We start from the raw sequence: 20,424 nt of genomic DNA, 5'->3' as shown, positions 1-20,424 counted from the left end.
TTACACAGAATCAATGACCAGAACAGCGGATTTGTGCTTATGAGGATGAGTAGGTTTTTAACACAGTTCAGAACATTGGTGATCAAGAAGAAGAGACTGGATGATGCCAAAAAATTGGGAGATACTAACGTCTACTACTGAACAAACATTGTGATTAGCAAAGTCAGTAGTCTGAGGTTACTACGAACACTGGAGGAGTTTTTATGTTCTTCACAACCTGAGAGAAGGCGCCATTAGTAACAACGTGTTTCGATTCTGACCTCTTCCTAACGTCGTAACTCGTAGAGCACTAGGTGGAAAACAGTGCGTCAAATGAGAAAGTTAATGATATTTTAACCTGGTTATCTTCCTTTGCGCAGAGAATGTACATAAAAAGTGAATAATGACGGTTCTACAATCTGTAATTCTTCAGGTTCATTCATCGAATGCCGCCAGAGACGGATTTTTGTTTATGAAGAGTAGTGAGATTGTATCACAAACATTGATGTTGGACTTTGGGACAAATTCTATTGGATACTATTTCCGGTGGATATTTAGCATAATCTGCGATTTTATCTAACATTTCATGACAGACAATACGCAATATATTATCTTCGGTAGTGACTCATCTACAAACACCGAAGTAATATTTGGCGTGCCCAGGCGAAATGTAACAGACCATTTGCTGTTCAAGCTAAATATTAATGACTAACCGATTGAATTAACTGCAATGTCACGCTTTTCGCAGACGAAGCAGTTGTCTAAATGGAGGTTCTATCCGTTAAAAAATCCAGCAGTATGCAGCTATATCGCGACAAAATATCAGTATGGTACATAGACTGGCGTCTGGGTCTTCGTGTAGAGAAGTTCAGAGTTGTGGACTTCACGAAACATAAGGGCGTGATATATGCAGACTGCTAGATGAATCCAATTCGAATCAGTCATGCTGTACAAATATTAACGATTAACGTATTTATAGAAATAGGAAGTGGGTCGAATACACACGATCAGCTGAAGGCAAGACAGATGGCAGGCTACCACTGACTCTGAAACAGCTGTTTTTCTACCAAACAGACTGCACACAAACAGCTGCACGACGCATGATTTAATACTACTGAGGTGCACGGAACCAAGGTTAGGTGGGGGACACTACATGCGTATGAAGTAGAGCGTCGCGAATAGTGACAGGCTCATTTGACTAGCGAGGGAGTGTAACAGTGACGTTGGAAAATCATAACTGGCAGATACTCGAAGAAAAACGACTTTTATCTCGTGGCCATCTGCTTAGAAAACTTCAAGGGGCGTCTATCGGAGGGTAAAATATAAAAATTCTCTAGTCCCCTCCGTATGTGTTCCTGTAGAGATCACGAAGACAAAATTAGGGAAATTATACTAACCCTCGAAATTTCGGAACAAGTGCCTGATGCCAATCCCTAACAGAGTCTTCTGAAGAGTTTGATGGTGGTGAGCCATAAACACGAAATACTTTTTGAAAGAATAAACCGCCATTTGACTGTGTATTAGTACATCTTCTGTAGTATCTAGATTTTGGCTTTTATGCCATTATCAAGAAAAATGCTAAAAGTTATTAGACCATTAACGTGTCATGTCTGTTAAGGCAGTCCAAAGCAGGTAAACGAGACTAGCACATGCGTTTCTCTTCTGAACTCGGTCAGAGGAATATGTGCCTCAATGTCATGGTAGCAAGATTCCGACATCCGGCTCTTCTCCCGAAATATCATAGAAACGCCGATACGCAGGGAAACCTATGAATATCACAGAGAAGTAAAAGCTCGCAAAGAAGCGTTAAACAGTCAGTATTTCTTCCCTCCCTCGATTTGTGTATCGAACGGGAACAAAGCTTGGTACACGGTTCGATAATAAAAAAGGCCCTCTGCCACAGTCTTCACAGAGACTCACTTAGTATGGGTGCAGAAAATGAGGGGTGGGAAGTTTACGCAATGGTTGAGGCTCTCTCAGGGCATTGACTAGAATTCGCACAGACAGTGATCTGAGGTTGGGTAGCACTGGTCAACTCCATGTGTCTCCCTCGAGTAATAAAACTGTCTTTGGATGGGAGACGCTTTTGGCATCGTAGTAACGCTTAATGGTCCTAGAAGAAAAGAGTTGTCGGAGTGACGCAGACAGTAGTTGCGGCATCCCCAACATAAGAGGAGGCTTATGAAATGGATGAGGCTTTCTCAGGACATTGACAGGAATTCGCACAGGCAATGAGGTGAAGATGGGTTGACACCGGTCAACTCCATGTGTCTCCCTCATGTTGAGAGACCGTTTTGGGTGGGAGACACCTTTGGCAGTACAATAACGCTTAGTGTTCCGAGAACAAAATAACCGTTGGAGTTGCGGTGTCCCCAATATACGAGGATGCATTCTTTGCATGGAAGACCCCTCGACTGCGGTTTATCCCTTGGGCCGCTGGGAAGGAAGCAGCGGCTGGGGCGAGGCAGTCACAGGTAAGAGACGTCCTTGGCACGGCCGGCCTTGACGGCGCAGACGCCGTTGTGGACGGAGACGGAGCACTCCCTGGCGATGTGGTGCAGCAGGCGGCGCTCGGCCCTGCGGCTGCGGCTGGAGCTGGAGGAGGCGCGGCCCGGCCGCCTCCAGAGCGAGTCACCCGCCGAGGAGCGTACAGTGGTGGCGGTCGCGCTGGAGGACAGCCCGGTGCCTCGCCGGCCCAGCGGACCACCGGCCCAGCCGCAGCGGCAGCACAGCCGCGAGAAGCCGTCGCGGAACTTGGACGACATCAGGTTGTACAGGATGGGGTTCACCGCCGAGTTGAGGTAGTGCATCACGCGGCACAGGCACAGCAGCCCGTAGTGGTTCTCGTAGCCGATCGAGACCACCGTCTCCGGCGGCGCGGCGATGATCCAGACGGTGAAGGCGCGGAACGGCAGCAGGCACACGAAGAACGCCGCCACCACCGTGCCCAGCATCAGCACCACCTGCAGCAAGCGAGTGACACCGCCGTCAGCTTAATTGTGTCCTTCGGCCGCGGCTTCTTGGCTTGAGTGCCACGTATATGAGGTCCTTGCTGAAAAGATATTCCGAGACATTATAAGAATAAAAATGCTGAGACAACGGTGGTTATGGTAGACATGAGTACACTGTAGTAAATGCTGGGTTAGGTGTCTCAAATGCCGGGCTACAAAAGCTGTGAATTTTACCACAGTAGTGAGAAAGGAAGAAGAAGGGTGGGTGATGCATTTTGTGTAGAGAGGCACGGAGCATGTGCTGAGATGACAAAAGTAATGGGATAGCCATCTGCACATATAGAGATGGCGGTAGTATCGTGTACACAAGATATATAAGGACAATGCATTGGTGGACCTGTCTTTTGCACTCAGCTGATTCATGTGAAAAGGTTTCCAACGCGATTACGGCAGCACGAAGGGAATTAACAGATTTCGAACGGGTAATGGTAGTCGGATCTAGACACATGGGACATTCAATTTCGGAAATCGTTAGGGAATTCAATATTCCAACATCTACAGTCTGAAGAGTGGTGCCGAGAATGCCAGACTTCAGGCATTACTACTCACCACAGAAGACCATTTAAAGACGGAGAGCAAAGGCGTTCGTGAAGTCAGTGCTGTCAGACAAGCAACACCGAGTGAAATAATCGCAGAAAACATTGTGGAGCGTACGACGAACATATCTGCTAGGGAAGTGCAGAAAAAATTTGGCGTTAATGCTGTACGGCAGCAGACGACCGACAGGAGTGCGTTTGCTGACAGCAAGTCATCGCCTGCAGCGCTTCTCCTGTGCTCGTCACCATATCGGTTGGATGCTCGTCGGCTGGAAGACAGTGGCTTGGTCAGGTAAGTCCCAGTGTCAGCTGTAACAGCTGATGGTAGGACTCGAGTGTGGCGCAGACCACGCGAAGCCATTGAGACAAGTTCTCAACAAGGCAATGTGCAAGCTGTTGATGGCCCCATAACGATGGGGGCTGTGTTCAAAATGGTTCAGATGGCTCTGAGCACTATGGGACTTAACATCTATGGTCATCAGACCCCTATAACTTAGAACTCGCAGTGGTTAGACACTGGACTCGCATTCGGAAGGACGACGGTTCAATCCCGCGTCCGGCCATCCTGATTTAAGTTTTCCGTGATTTCCCTAAATCACTCCTGGCAAATGCCGGGATGGTTCCTCTGAAAGGGCACGGCCGACTTCCTTCCCCATCCTTCCCTAATCCGATGAGATCGATGACCACGCTGTCTGGTCTCCTTCCCCAAACCCGCCAACCAACTTAGAACTAATCTAACTAACCTAAGGACATCACACAACACGCAGTCATCACGAGGCAGAGAACGTTACCGCACGACCACGAGCTGCGGACGGGGGCTGTGTATACGTGTAGTGGACTGGGTCTTCTAACCCATCTGAACCGATTATTGACTGGAAATGGTTGTATCCTGCTACTTGGAAACCATTTGCATCAATTGGCGTCTTTCATATTCCCAAACAGGTCGCCGCGCCACAATTGCTTTCGATTGGCTTGAAGAATATTCTGGACAAATCGAGCGAATGATTTGGCTACCCAGATCGCCCGACATGAGTACAGTTGTACATTCATGGGACATAATCGACAGGTTAACTCGTGCACACCATCCTGCACCGAAACCAATTTCGCAGTTATGGACGGCTATAGAGACAGCATAGCTGAATACTTCTGCTAGAACTGCCAATGACTTGTTGAGTCCATGCCATGGCGAACTGCTGCACTGCGCCGAGAGAAAGGTGGTCCGACACGATATTAGGAAGTATCCCATGGTTTCACCTCAGTCTACTTTGCGGCACGGCAATTGTGCTCTCTGACTCCGTCCTATTCCACAGACTCCAGCCGTTGTTCTGTTCTGGTACTACCCTACACAATATTATTGCCCTTGGCCATCCGTGGCCAGTATCGAAAAGAAGCGGTGACATTAAAGTAAACAAGTACAACGGCGACTAAGCGAAACGCATTAATGGTTCCAGGTCAGTTGTACTCAGTCTTTCCTTCAACAACATCGTCTATAGTGCAAAGTGGTGTTACCTGTGATCTTGAATATCCATGAGAGTGGAAAATAGAGGAAGATGTCGCGGAAATTGACACATTCCGGTGAAAAGGAGCTTATATTAAAGAACAGAAAAATTTTGCACAGGAAGATAAAAGGCAGAATCGGGTAATGATATTTCTGCTGAAAGCAATCTTGTGAGCGGCTAAAATGGTAGGAAAGTCAGAAAGAACAGCAAAATTCGTTTTAAAAACTTATAAAATGCGGAAGACTCTGGAGAAGAAGTTAAGATACCTAGATAACAAAGGCGTTCTAAAAAAGAAGTTTCTCTAGAAGACTTCGATAAAGCAGAAGAAGGGAATTATAATGATGAGAAAGCTTCTTATATTTCAATGGGAAAGATAACATTAGGAAAATTCTGGAAGCGACGGGAGCTCGTTTGAGAATGTGAAAAAATAAAGAGGACTAACACAGCTTTCCTACATTGTACAAAGTGTGCGAAGAGCCTGAGAGCTATCTGAAAAAACGAAAAGTTGCCAAATTGAGAAGTGGATTTAACGGACGAAACGTGGATGTGTATGCATTATAACACCAAAAAGCGTTGTCAGAATAAGTAAATTCCGGGTGCAAATAACTAATAACAGTGCAGACCAAGGAGCCATTGTTGCACACGCTGAAGGAACGATGGGACCCTTAGAGGGAGCAAAATTAATTTACGATTTGGAATCTAAATCCCAAGATTACCACGATGATTTGAATGTGGTTCACTAACGCTTAGAAGAGAAACCGATTTCTAACATCGCAGCTTGCATTATTGTTGTTCATGATTACGCACCGTATCATGCTGTTCAGACGAATAAAGCTCCCACTTCTGCAACTCGCAAGAAGGATATAGCTGAATGGCTCATGCAGAACAAAATCAGTTTTAAACCAAACTTAAGAATAAATAAGCTTTTGTAATTTGTGTGTTAGAATAAGCCAAAGCCTATTTTTGAAGAAGACGACGTTTTAAAGCGTAAGCTGTGTTCAGCATGGACCGTTCAGAGTTAATCTGGAATACAATGAAACAAAAAAATCCTGCTAAAAGGGTTTCTTCCAATAATTTACGTAGCCTAAAACCAGCGTTGGTTAAAACCTTGTACACTTAAAGGAAACAAAATGAATACTGGCACATGTGGTTTAATGGAAGAAGCAATAGGGAATGTAATAATTAATGTTGGTATGGAGACCGAAGATGATTATGCAGCACATTACGACAACGGTGATATCGAAACTGACACTGCAGATGAAACTGGAACACATTCCAGTGAAGGTACTACAGCAAATTAAAGTTGTCGTCTATCCCTTGTGTGCTGGAGTATTCACCTCATAACTTATCTTTAAGGTTAGTGCAGTTGTCGTTAAGTAACTGTTGTTGTACCGTCCTTCCTTCCCTCCGCAACCCCGATAGTGTCGGAAGTTCCATGCGGCTTTTCGCGGATGATGCTGTAGTATACAGAGAAGTTGCAGCATTAGAAAATTGTAGCGAAATGCAGGAAGATCTGCAGCGGATAGGCACTTGGTGCAGGGAGTGGCAACTGACCCTTAACATAGACAAATGTAATGTATTGCGAATACATAGAAAGAAGGATCCTTTATTGTATGATTATATGATAGCGGAACAAACACTGGTAGCAGTTACTTCTGTAAAATATCTGGGAGTATGCGTGCGGAACGATTTGAAGTGGAATGATCATATAAAATTAATTGTTGGTAAGGCGGGTACCAGGTTGAGATTCATTGGGAGAGTCCTTAGAAAATGTGGTCCATCAACAAAGGAGGTGGCTTACAAAACACTCGTTCGACCTATACTTGAGTATTGCTCATCAGTGTGGGATCCGTACCAGATCGGGTTGACGGAGGAGATAGAGAAGATCCAAAGAAGAGCGGTGCGTTTCGTCACAGGGTTATTTGGTAACCGTGATAGCGTTACGGAGATGTTTAACAAACTCAAGTGGCAGACTCTGCAAGAGAGGCGCTCTGCATCGCGGTGTAGCTTGCTCGCCAGGTTTCGAGAGGGTGCGTTTCTGGATGAGGTATCGAATATATTGCTTCCCCCTACTTATACCTCCCGAGGAGATCACGAGTGTAAAATTAGAGAGATTAGAGCGCGCACAGAGGCTTTCAGACAGTCGTGCTTCCCGCGAACCATACGCGACTGGAACAGGAAAGGGAGGTTATGCCAGTGGCACGTAAAGTGCCCTCCGCCAAACACCGTTGGGTGGCTTGCGGAGTATAAATGTAGATGTAGAAGCCGACCGAAGCGCTCTCCTTTACGGGTGCAATAATATCGTGATTGGCCAATAACTAAGACCTAAATTTGGCGCTACATACAATGACGTACAAAAGTTATGGGATACCTCCTAATATCGTGTTGGACATTCGTTTGCACGGCGTAGTGCAACATCTCGACGTGTCATGGACCCCACGAGTCGCTGGATGTCCCCTAGAGATATATACAGCCATGCTAGCTGCATATCGGGCCATAATGGCGAAAGTATTGCCTCTCGCTTATTTCGCATAAATGTTCGGTGAGGTTCAGGTCTGACGATATGCGTCGCCAAATCATTTGCTCTAATTGTCCAGAACGTTCTTCAACGCAATCGCGAAAAGCTGTGGTCCGGTTACAAGCCGCACTGTCATCCATAAAATTTCTGTGGTGTCACCGCCAGACACTACACTTGCTAGGTGGTAGCCTTTAAATCGGCCGCGGTCCATTAGTATACGTCGAACCCGCGTGTCGCCACTATCAGTGATTGCAGACCGAGCGCCGCCACACGGCAGGTCTAGAGAGACTTCCTAGCACTCGCCCAGTTGTACAACCGACTTTGCTAGCGATGGTTCACTGACAAAATACGCTCTCATTTGCATAGACGATAGTTAGCATAGCCTTCAGCTACGTCATTTGCTACGACCTAGCAAGGCGCCATTACCAGTTACTATTGAGATTATGAATAATGTACCGTCAAGAGCGATGTTCACCATTTATGGATTAAAGTTAAATATTCCACCAGCTACGTCCGTTTTTTTCTAAAGTCTAATTTCCTTGTCGTGTTCCAGACCTCACGCCAGCCTGCGTGAGCTAAAACGCGTGCCTTTCGGCTTCCTCTAGTAAACCAGTGTTGGCTCTCCCGCCAACCCACAACAATTTCCATCGTCTTTCGGAACATGATGTTCAGTGAGTGGCTGAAAATCCGAAGATAAAAATTTCCCATCAATGACCCATTTAGTTAGACCAGAGGGACCAGTCGATTCCATGTAAACACACTTTGCACCATTATGGAACCACCACCAGCTTGCACAGTACCTCGTTGACAACTTGGGTCCATGGCTTCACGGGGTCTTCGCCACACTCGAACTCTATCATCAGCTCATACCATCTAATAGCGGGACTTACCTGGCCAGGCTACGGTTTTCCAATAGACAAGGGTCCAACCGACATGATGACGAGCCCAGGAGAGGCGCTGCAGGCGATGTCTTGCTGTTGGTAAAGGCATTCCCGTCGATCGTCTGCTGCCATAGTCCATTAACTCCAACTTTCGCCACACTGTCCTAACGGATTCGTTCGTCATTCGCCCCACAGTGATTTTTGTGATTATTTCACGCAGCGCTTCTTGCCAGTTAGCACTGACAACTCTACGCTAATTTCGTTTCTCTCGGTCGTTATGTGGAGGCCATCGGCCATTGCGTTGTCCGTAGTGAGAGGTAGCGCCTGAAACTTAGTATTCTTGGTACCCTCTTGATACTGTATATCGTGGAATATTGAATTCCCTAACGATATCTGGAACTGAATGTCCCAGGCATCTAGGTCCAACTACTATTCCGCATTCAAACTCTATCATTTCCCGTTGTGCGGCTACAATCTCGTCGAAATCCTTTTCACGTGAATCACCTGAGTACAAATGACAGCTCCGCCAATGCACGGCCGCTATGTATGCGACACTACCGCCATCTGTATACATGCGTTTTGCTATCGCATTGCTATTGTCTTTTTCACCTCAGTGTATTGTGACATCTCTGCCTTTGGAAACATATAATATTCCATCCCAAGACTCATTCCATAGTTGGGTGGAGATTGCAGCAGCTGAGGTGTGACGTTGCAAGTGGAGCGAGAGGCAGACAACAAATAGTACAGTGAGTACTAATTCCCTGAGAAATTGCACCAGTTTAGTAGGAGGATAGTCTGATTGCCTAACGACATTGGAGCCACTATGCGAACCTCTAACATTCATTTATTAATGTTTGATGAAGTATAATTCACATTTAATTGTCTACTGTGCTGAATAAATTCTAAATAACTATTTTTAAATCAATGGTTTCATATCTCACTCTTATAAATTTTTTTATTAGCATTAGAATAACGGTATTCAGACACAGCATTGCGTGTATGTTCGGCACCCACCAAAAGTGCGCTACGAAGCGATGTAATTCGGGCTGTCTAATCAGTATGGCAGAAGGGGTTGAGCGGTGTGGCTCACGTTGCATGCCGCGCTGTTTAAGACCTTGGTTGTGCGCCCTGTAAGTGTGAATTGAAATACCGTGCCTCTGCGCGCAAAGCAGGCAAGAACATAGTTGTCTGAACGTATGTTTTATAAGATACTTCATTTAATAAAGTTGTGACTGATTCTAACATGAACTGTGAATCGTGCGACTTAGTACGTGCACATAAGCAAAACGTCGTATTAGCAGTTTATAGCTTCATCTGCTTCGCGCGTTGTAAATAAACGAAAAGCTATCGTCATTCCAAATTTGGAACTTATCAGACCATTTAACAGAGCTGAGAGCCTTAGCCTCACCTCAAGAGCTCGCGACCCGAGCACTGCATCTGGGCTGGGACAAGGACATCTTAATAGAGCTCAGGTTAGTGGAGAAATATGGAAGCTCAGTGTTTTATCTTCAAGCAGCTAACGCACCTAGGCCCCCAGCGTGCTCTGTATTTCCAGTACAAACGGAAGCAGTTTCTTGTAATTCGTATTAACGCAGAGGAGGGAATGCGAAGGAGGAATCACTTTAGAGTATGAACTGTGATGTCCAAACCGACTAAAATCATCTCATTCGCTAATTATCTTGGTTAACGCTTGAGTTCACCGGTATTTTACACAAACCTTATTTCGACCACATCCGATTGTCATTCATTAATTTCTCTCCGCCATTTTTCCGTTCGTAATATCCAGAGAGAGGTCGCCGCTATTAGCTCACGCCCCCATTTGTATAAATTGTATTCTTCTGCATCTCTTTGTTAGTCGGCGTGTGCAGAGATTCGAGAGGAGAGACGCAGAGGACATGCTGAACCTTGGAGGAGTGCCATTGACGATTGCGTCACAATCTCAGTTACTAGAAGCAATATGTCAGGTCTTAGGACATTACTGAGTGAGACAAGACATTGTAAGTCCAACAGAAGAAGTTGCTGTCTCGGAAAATCGAAATGAACTACACGAGATGTAAGTGCATACACACAACGCGAAAGCATAAACATATCCAGTGACAGTGAAGACCAGTACTCCAAAAACCGAGAAACTGTGTGTGGAAGAATAGTAGGAAGCAAAAACTCTTAAGTAGTAATTGTAATTTGATACTGTCTAATAGTAGTTACGTAAAACATGAGAACTGTTGCCGCATGGGATTAGCCGAGTGGTCTGGGCGCTGCAGTCATGGACTGTGCGGCTGGTCCCGGCGGAGGTTCGAGTCCTCCCTCGGGCATGGGTGTGTGTGTTTGTCCTTAGGATAATTTAGTTTAAGTAGTGTGTAAGCTTAGGGACTGATGACAGCAATTAAGTCCCATAGGATTTCACACACATTTGAAAATGTTTTTGAGAACTATTTACGATCTTGGTAAATTAATAGTTACCACGCAATATGCTTTGAAATAATGCGAAACGCGCGTGATATAGGCCTACATAGGAGTTTTATTACAGTCGCTAAAAAAAGAAAAAATAATGGATCTGAGCACTATGGAACTTAACTGCTGTGGTCATCAGTCCTCTAGAACTTAGAACTACTTAAACCTAACTAACCTTCCCCGTCTGAGATTCGAGTCCTCCCTCGGATACGGGTGTGTGTCTTATCCTGACCGTAAGTTAGCTGAAGTTAGATTACGTTAGTGTGTAAGTCTAGGGACAGATGACCTCAGCAGTTTGGTCTCATAAAAGCTTACCACAAATAAAAAAATAAATAAATAAAAATATCCATGCTGTATCGAGATTTGATGAAGTTAATAATTTTCCAATGGGCGTAAACTATAAGCGAACACCTCATCTGTGGGCCCTTTAAACAGCCATAAACGCTAGACCCACATTCAACGCGAATTGAGTACCAATGAGATTGCAATAAATTTCATCGAAATATTCACAAGCCGCTTTTGGCGAACTACCTTAGCCACTATCGTTAAGTAACTTTTTGTTAAATCGGAAGAAGTTATACGTGGATCGACACCCAACGAGAAGAAACCTAGGCCAAATTCAACTGTTAAATACTGCGCTTGTCATGATAAAGAGATGATTTATGGAAATAAAATTGTCAGGTAAAAGAAAAATTTTTTTTTATCCCATGCTCAGTCTATGTATCGAATGGCAATAATTCCGCGGTGTGAAGATTCGCAAACAAAACTGAATAACAGTATATCTTTCTCACTGTGATGTCGCCTTTGGTGACGTAGTAGGACACAGTAACACAACAGCCTTTCTAATTGACTTCCGCAGTCAACGAAAAAGCTCATTAGGTTTGGGTTGTTTGGGGAAGGAGACCAGACAGCGAGATCATCGGTCTCATCGGATTAGGGAAGGATGAACCATGGACCTTGCCGTTGGTGGGGAGGCTTGCGTGCCTCAGCGATACAGATAGCCGTACCGTAGGTACAACCACAACGGAGGGGTATCTGTTGAGAGGCCAGACAAACGTGTGATTCCTGAAGAGGGGCAGCAGCCTTTTCAGTAGTTGCAAGGGCAACAGTCTGGTTGATTGACTGATCTGGCCTTGTAACAATAACCAAAACGGCCTTGCTGTGCTGGTCCTGCGAACGGCTGAAAGCAAGGGGAAACTACGGCCGTAATTTTTCCCGAGGGCATGCAGCTTTACTGTTTGATTAAATGATGATGGCGTCCTCTTCGCTAAAATATTCCGGAGGTAAAATAGTCCCCCATTCGGATCTCCGGGCGGGGACTACTCAAGAGGATGTCGTTATCAGGAGAAAGAAAACTGGCGTTCTACGGATCGGAGCGTGGAATGTCAGATCCCTTAATCGGGCAGGTAGGTTAGAAAATTTAAAAAGGGAAATCGATAGGTTAAAGTTAGATATAGTGGGAATTAGTGAAGTTTGGTGGCAGGAGGAACAAGACTTCTGGTCAGGTGACTACAGGGTTATAAACACAAAGTCAAATAGGGGTAATGCAGGAGTAGGTTTGATAATGAATAGGAAAATAGGAATGCGGGTAAGCTACTACAAACAGCATAGTGAACGCATTATTGTGGCCAAGATAGATACGAAGCCCACTCCTACTACAGTAGTACAAGTTTATATGCCAACTAGCTCTGCAGATGACGAAGAAATTGAAGAAATGTATGATGAAATAAAAGAAATTATTCAGATAGTGAAGGGAGACGAAAATTTAATTGTCATGGGTGACTGGAATTCGAGTGTAGGAAAAGGGAGAGAAGGAAACATAGTAGGTGAATATGGATTGGGTGTAAGAAATGAAAGAGGAAGCCGCCTGGTAGAATTTTGCACAGAGCACAACTTAATAATAGCTAACACTTGGTTTAAGAATAATGATAGAACGTTGTATACATGGAAGAACCCTGGAGACACTAAAATGTATCAGATATATTATATAATGGTAAGACAGTGATTTAAGAACCAGGTTTTAAATTGTAAGACATTTCCAGGGGCAGATGTGGACTCTGACCACAATCTATTGGTTTGACCTGTAGATTAAAACTGAAGAAACTGCAAAAAGGTGGGATTTTAAGGAGATGGGACCTGGATAAACTGAAAGAACCAGAGGTTGTACAGAGTTTCAGGGAGAGCATAAGGGAACAATTGACAGGAATGGGGGAAAGAAATACAGTAGAAGAAGAATGGGTAGCTTTGAGGGATGAAGTAGTAAAGGCAGCAGAGGATCAAGTAGGTAAAAAGACGAGGGCTAGTAGAAATCCTTGGGTAACAGAAGAAATATTGAATTTAATTGATGAGAGGAGAAAATATAAAAATGCAGTTAATGAAGCAGGCAAAAAGGAATACAAACGTCTCAAAAATGAGATCGACAGGAAGTGCAAAATGGCTAAGCAGGGATGGCTAGAGGACAAATGTAAGGATGTAGAGGCGTGTCTCACTAGAGGTAAGATAGATACTGCCTACAGGAAAATTAAAGAGACCTTTGGAGAAAAGAGAACCACTTGTATGAATATCAAGAGCTCAGATGGAAACCCAGTTCTAAGCAAAGAAGGGAAAGCAGAAAGGTGGAAGGAGTACATAGACGGTCTATACAAGGGCTATGTAATTGAGGACAATATTATGGAAATGAAAGAGGATGTAGATGAAGATGAAATGGGAGATACGATACTGCGTGAAGATTTTGACAGAGCACTGAAAGACCTGAGTCGCAACAAGGTCCCGGGAGTAGCCAACATTCCATTACAACTACTGACAACGTTGGGAGAGCCAGTCCTGACAAAACTCTACCATCTGGTGAGCAAGATGTACGAGACAGGCGAAATACCCTCAGACTTCAAGAAGAATATAATAATTCCAATCCCAAAGAAATCAGGGGTTGACAGATGTGAAAATTAACGAACAATCAGTTTAATAAGCCACAGCTGCAAAATACTAACACGAATTCTTTACAGACGAATGGAAAAACTAGTAGAAGCCGACGTCGGGGAAGATCAGTTTGGATTCCGTAGAAATACTGGAACACGTGAGGCAATACTGACCTTACGACTTATCTTAGAAGAAAGATTAAGGAAAGGCAAACCTACATTTCTAGCATTTGTAGACTTAGAGAAAGCTTTTGACAATGTTGACGGGAATACTCTCTTTCAAATTCTAAAGGTGGCAGGGGTAAAATACAGGGAGCGAGAGGCTATTTACAATTTGTACAGAAACCAGATGGCAGTTATAAGAGTCGAGGGACATGAAAGGGAAGCAGTGGTTGGGGAGGGAGTAAGACAGGGTTGTAGCCTCTCCCCGATGTTATTCAATCTGTATATTGAGCAAGCAGTAAAGGAAATAAAAGAAAAATTCGGAGTAGGTATTAAAATCCATGGAGAAGAAATAAAAACTTTGAGGTTCGCCGATGACATTGTAATTCTGTCAGAGACAGCAATGGACTTGGAAGAGCAGTTGAACGGAATGGATGGTGTCTTGAAGGGAGGATATAAGATGAACATCAACAAAAACAAAACGAGGATAATGGAATGTAGTCTAATTAAGTCGGGTGATGTTGAGGGTATTAGATTAGGAAATGAGACACTTAAAGTAGTAAAGGAGTTTTGCTATTTGGGGAGCAAAATAACTGATGATGGTCGAAGTAGAGAGGATATAAAATGTAGACTGGCAATGGCAAGGAAAGCGTTTCTGAAGAAGAGAAATTTGTTAACATCGAGTATAGATTTAAGTGTCAGGAAGTCATTTCTGAAAGTATTTGTATGGAGTGTAGCCATGTATGGAAGTGAAACATGGACCGTAAATAGTTTGGACAGGAAGAGAATAGAGGCTTTCGAAATGTGGTGCTACAGAAGAATGCTGAAGATTAGATGGGTAGATCACATAACTAATGAGGGAGTATTGAATAGGATTGGGGAGAAGAGAAGTTTGTGGCACAACTTGACCAGAAGAAGGGATCGGTTGGTAGGACATGTTCTGAGGCATCAAGGGATCACCAATTTAGTATTGGAGGGCAGCGTGGAGGGTAAAAATCGTAGGGGGAGACCAAGAGATTAATACACTAAGCAGATTCAGAAAGATGTAGGTTGCAGTAGGTACTGGGAGATGAAGAAGCTTGCACAGGATAGAGTAGCATGGAGAGCTGCATCAAACCAGTCTCAGGACTGATGACCACAACAACAACAACAACGGGGAAGGAAGGCGGCCGTGCCCTTTGAAAGGAACCATCCCGGCATTTGCCTGGAGCGATTGAGGGAAATCACGGAAAACCTAAATCAGGATGGCCGGACGCGGGATTGAACCGTCGTCCTCCCGAATGCGAGTCCAGTGTCGATGACTCTTGAAATTCATTGTCTTGATGCATGAGGCGGAGGCTACAATGGATAAACCAATTTGAACGTTTCTGTTAGTGTTGTGATTGCCATTCCTCGAGGACGTTGGGAGCTCTCTGTTCATCTTCTGCTTTCTAACGAGTCGCTAGTCTCCTTACGCAAGACTGTTGCTGCTGAAACAAGGGCACCTGTCAACGTTTGTCACGGGAGATTGTTCAAATAGTGAAAACACTGGTAGTTTCAGCTTCTAAAGGCGAGCCTCTGATTCGTATTAGCGAACTTTATGCAAATATGGGAACATAACTGCCAGTTTCCTACTTGACGTGCACGTGCACTGGATTAGCCTCCACAACAAGCAGGAAGTACTTCGACACCGGTGGATACCCAGTGGTTTTAAATATGCTGCTCGCCGTTAACCGCCGAAGTTCTAAAGGAAACTCTCTCCATCTACAAACCAGTCAATAAGGCATGATGGCATATAGCCCCGTCTGTTGGAGAGCTCCAGCCACAGAATGCTGGAACTGAGATATGGGGCACGTAACAACTGAAATTTATTGGGATGATGTTATTAATTTAATTTAAAAAAAGAAAAGAAAATTAGAGTCGTTCGGCATTTTTAGTTGAAATGATAGTTTGCTATTAATTTAAATTGATGACACCTTTAATAATTCCCGGTGTGACTAAAAAAGAGCGCCCGCCACTTCTGTTTACAAAGACGGACATTGAACGGATACAAAGAATTACAGACCAATATCACTAACGTCGACGTCGCAGGATTATAAAGCATATTACAGGCTCGAATATAATGAGGTTCATGGAGGAAAGAATTACTTTTTAAAGCAATCGGCACGCTTTCAGCTTGCCTTGTTCAAACACGTTATCTTGCAAACAGCACAAGCAGGCGAACAAGGACATTCCCAACTACTTAGATTTCCGAAACGAGCTTGGCTATGTATAATATAGTGGTCTAGAAACCAAAATACTGAAATACTTTTGGAGCGGAATTTTTTTTAGTGATACAATCCAGAACATTACACCTGACGGCAATCGTTCAACAGAAACAAAAGTAACTTCCGAAGCGCTGCAAGGAAGGGTAATTGAACCACTAAAACTCTCATCAATATTCACAAACAGATTAACAGATACGATCAGCAGCACATTAAAATTGTTCGTTGACGATGTTGTTCTCTAGAGAAAAGTATCTACATCGACAATCGTAAGGAAAAGCAGAAGCTCAGGAACAAAAATTCCACTTGGTGTAGTGAATGGTAGCCCTCTTTAAATGTAGATAAATGTAATGTAACGCCGGCGAGAAAGACAAATAACGCGAGAGGAATCAGTTACATATTAGTGATGCGTATCTCAAGAACGTCACATGGTGCAAATACACGAGACAAAAAATGAAGAGTCTGTTTTCCGTAATTGCCTTACACTGTGAAGTAGGAGTTTGAAATTTGGCATAAAGGTACTTACGATTTTCTTCTGTAATGGTGCTAACGTGTGGCGCCCTGCTATGTTAGTGTCAGACTCGCAGACACTTCAGACAGCGAAGTGTCGACGCATGCGAAACAACGACACAGCTAAGAAGTTCATATAAGCTGTAAGGTCGGTTAATAATGTCACATTGACATCAGATTGCATCAAAATTCTGCTCCACGCTATCGTGGATGTGTCACAATATGAGAAGGTCGTCACAGCCCATCTTACCCACATTTCACCCTTAATTTTGACGTGCCTGCGTTGTAGGTCAGAACCACGACACCCAGCGCTGAAATGACGCGGTTATCTTATAGGTGGCCTAAGAAAATATTTCAGACACACCGCCGTTCAAAATCGACACCTTCCTCTGGGGCGTTGCTTCCTACACTTTTCGCGGTTGAAAACGACAGTTCGCAGTGCCATGAGCAACAGGAAGCTGTTCTTCATTACGTTTGACATTGCTGATACCTTCTGACGTTTCAGCTTTTCTTTTCTTCAACTTTGTTGAACATGTTACAAATGTACCTGTTGGACACTTAGACGTCAATTCATTTACACCAATGTGTGGTTCCTGTTCCTTCTGAAATGTCCGAAAGAACAGACATTTATAAATTTGATTGGCCTCCATGAACAATGAATCTACAACTTTCAATGCGGATGCACATTTACGCTCGACCTCCAGCGAGAATCTAAAATTAGCGAACATGGAGAACTTGGATGTGGACTGCAGACAGTGTCGCTAGGTGGGAACGTGAGTCGGCCGGGGAGGACGTCGAGATAGTCCGCCCATCTGCGATAAAAATTGTGTCCATGTGGCGCAGTGGTTCATGCTACTGCCTAGTAAGCAGGAGATCCCGGGTTTGAGTCACAATCCGGCACACATTTTCACTAGTCACCTGATCTCATTAGTTCCTTCCCTTTCCATTCCTTCCTCCCATACTCCAATGTACATAATACACTCCTGGAAATGGAAAAAAGAACACATGGACACCGGTGTGTCAGACCCACCATACTTGCTCCGGACACTGCGACAGGGCTGTACAAGCAATGATCACACGCACGGCACAGCGGACACACCAGGAACCGCGGTGTTGGCCGTCGAATGGCGCTAGCTGCGCAGCATTTGTGCACCGCCGCCGTCAGTGTCAGCCAGTTTGCCGTGGCATACGGAGCTCCATCGCAGTCTTTAACACTGGTAGCATGCCGCGACAGCGTGGACGTGAACCGTATGTGCAGTTGACGGACTTTGAGCGAGGGCGTATAGTGGGCACGCGGGAGGCCGGGCGGACGTACCGCCGAATTGCTCAACACGTGGGGCGTGAGGTCTCCACAGTACATCGATGTTGTCGTCAGTGGTCGGCGGAAGGTGCACGTGCCCGTCGACCTGGGACCGGACCGCAGCGAGTCAAGGATGCACGCCAAGACCGTAGGATCCTACGCAGTGCCGTAGGGGATCGCACCGCCACTTCCCAGCAAATTAGGGACACTGTTGCTCCTGGGGTATCGGCGAGGACTATTCGCAACCGTCTCCATGAAGCTGGGCTACGGTCCCGCACACCGTTAGGCCGTCTTCCGCTCACGCCCCAACATCGTGCAGCCCGCCTCCAGTGGTGTCGCGACAGGCGTGAATGGAGGGACGAATGGAGACGTGTCGTCTTCAGCGATGAGAGTCGCTTCTGCCTTGGTGCCAATGATGGTCGTATGCGTGTTTGGCGCCGTGCAGGTGAGCGCCACAATCAGGACTGCATACGACCGAGGCACACAGGGCCAACACCCGGCATCATGGTGTGGGGAGCGATCTCCTACACTGGCCGTACACCACTGGTGATCGTCGAGGGGACACTGAATAGTGCACGGTACATCCAAACCGTCATCAAACCCATCGTTCTACCATTCCTAGACCGGCAAGGGAACTTGCTGTTCCAACAGGACAATGCACGTCCGCATGTATCCCGTGCCACCCAACGTGCTCTAGAAGGTGTAAGTCAACTACCCTGGCCAGCAAGATCTCCGGATCTGTCCCCCATTGAGCATGTTTGGGACTGGGAAGCGTCGTCTCACGCGGTCTGCACGTCCAGCACGAACGCTGGTCCAACTGAGGCGCCAGGTGGAAATGGCATGGCAAGCCGTTCCACAGGACTACATCCAGCATCTCTACGATCGTCTCCATGGGAGAATAGCAGCCTGCATTGCTGCGAAAGGTGGATATACACTGTACTAGTGCCGATATTGTGCATGCTCTGTTGCCTGTGTCTATGTGCCTGTGGTTCTGTCAGTGTGATCATGTGATGTATCTGACCCCAGGAATGTGTCAATAAAGTTTCCCCTTCCTGGGACAATGAATTCACGGTGTTCTTATTTCAATTTCCAGGAGTGTAGATACCAGTTCAGTCTGGCGGCTGCTCTAGTGCCTTAAGGTAGGCACACCCCACTCAAGGGGTGTCGAGGGGGTTGACTAGGCTTCAGTAGCTAGAGCAGCGTGAGGCTGATGCGCTGTCGAATATCTGCAGATACGTTTCTAATGTGCCCAACAAACGTACGTCGGTCTCGCCGAGAGTGCTGCAGGACTGGGGAGGTGGGTCTTAGAGGGACCCTTTCCCATTCTATTTACACGCATGTTAATGTTGCACATAATCACGCTACAGCAAGGCGGGAAACGAGTGGGTTGAAAAGGCAGAATTATCCTTTGCGGCTTCAGATCACGTTCAAATTTCGTTAGTTGATTCTGAACAATCTCCAGTGGTTCCGGCCTGTACACAACAGGAAAATTTGCGGTTATGCTCCTCTCCAAATCGGTGCGATCACTTTAGTGGAAATGCAGCCTCAGAATTTTCTTAAAAAGGGTTGAAACGTCCGAGGGTGTCAGCAGTGTCGAAGATTGTAAAGAACAGATTCCTGCTGGTCGTTGCACTGTGAGCTGTCGTTTTCTGCTGTGAAATTTGGGGGAATCAACGCCCCAGGGAAAGGCGTGGTTCCATTGACGCACTTTGTGCCACCTCCTGCGGCATTTTATTATCGATTCTGAGCTGCGTTGTGCCTGAAATGTTTTCTTTGGCCGCCCACAAGGAAACTCCGTGATTTGAATGCTGTATGGCGCGTCAAAAGTAAGTGTGAAATACGGATAAGGGAGGCTGTGACGCCCTTTTAATTATGTGACACGTCCACGATGGCGCTGGAGAGAATTATAGTGAAATATGGTGCGAATGTAGCATCATAACCCAACTTGCTGCTCACATGAACGTCCGAGCTGTTGCCTTTTTCCCGCATTTGTTGACAGCTTGCTGTCTGAAGCGTCGGCGAGCCCGAGCGTGACATTGCAGGGTGCCATACGTTGGCACCATTACAGACAGACGGAGGTTGTAAGCACCTTTGTGCCAAATTGCAAACTTATGTGTTTCAATGGGAAGCAATTACATAGGTTCGAAAAAGTGCTCCCTTAATTCTGTTCCGCAATGTATGTATGGGTAATGGACGATCGCATAACATCAGCGTTGGGGAAGGCAAATGGAACACAGATTTGTTGTAAGGGTTCTGGGTAAGTGCAGTGTATCTGTAAAGGTAACTACATGCGGTATGCTAGTGTGACCAATGATAGAGTGTTGTTCCACTGTTTGGATCCCTTACAAAGTACGCATTACAGTGGACACTGAACGAATTCAGAGACACGCCGTTACCATCGTAACCGCCAGTACAGGCT

At 45.4% G+C, this 20,424-nt stretch overlaps 1 protein-coding gene across 1 annotated transcript in view; it reads right to left on the bottom strand.

Moving 5' to 3' along the window:
* Positions 1 to 2,447: 2,447 nt before the first annotated feature.
* The window catches only part of LOC126188457 (orexin/Hypocretin receptor type 1-like), a 520,725-nt gene continuing 502,748 nt past the window's right edge, over positions 2,448 to 20,424 (bottom strand). The window contains exon 8 of the mRNA XM_049930060.1: positions 2,448 to 2,942. Coding sequence (XP_049786017.1) covers positions 2,448 to 2,942 — 495 coding nt within the window. The remainder of the gene's footprint in view (positions 2,943 to 20,424) is intronic.

The sequence above is a fragment of the Schistocerca cancellata genome, chromosome 5, assembly GCF_023864275.1.
Source record: "Schistocerca cancellata isolate TAMUIC-IGC-003103 chromosome 5, iqSchCanc2.1, whole genome shotgun sequence".
NCBI lineage: Eukaryota > Metazoa > Arthropoda > Insecta > Orthoptera > Acrididae > Schistocerca > Schistocerca cancellata.
This window is presented reverse-complemented; position numbering and strand designations above follow the sequence as displayed.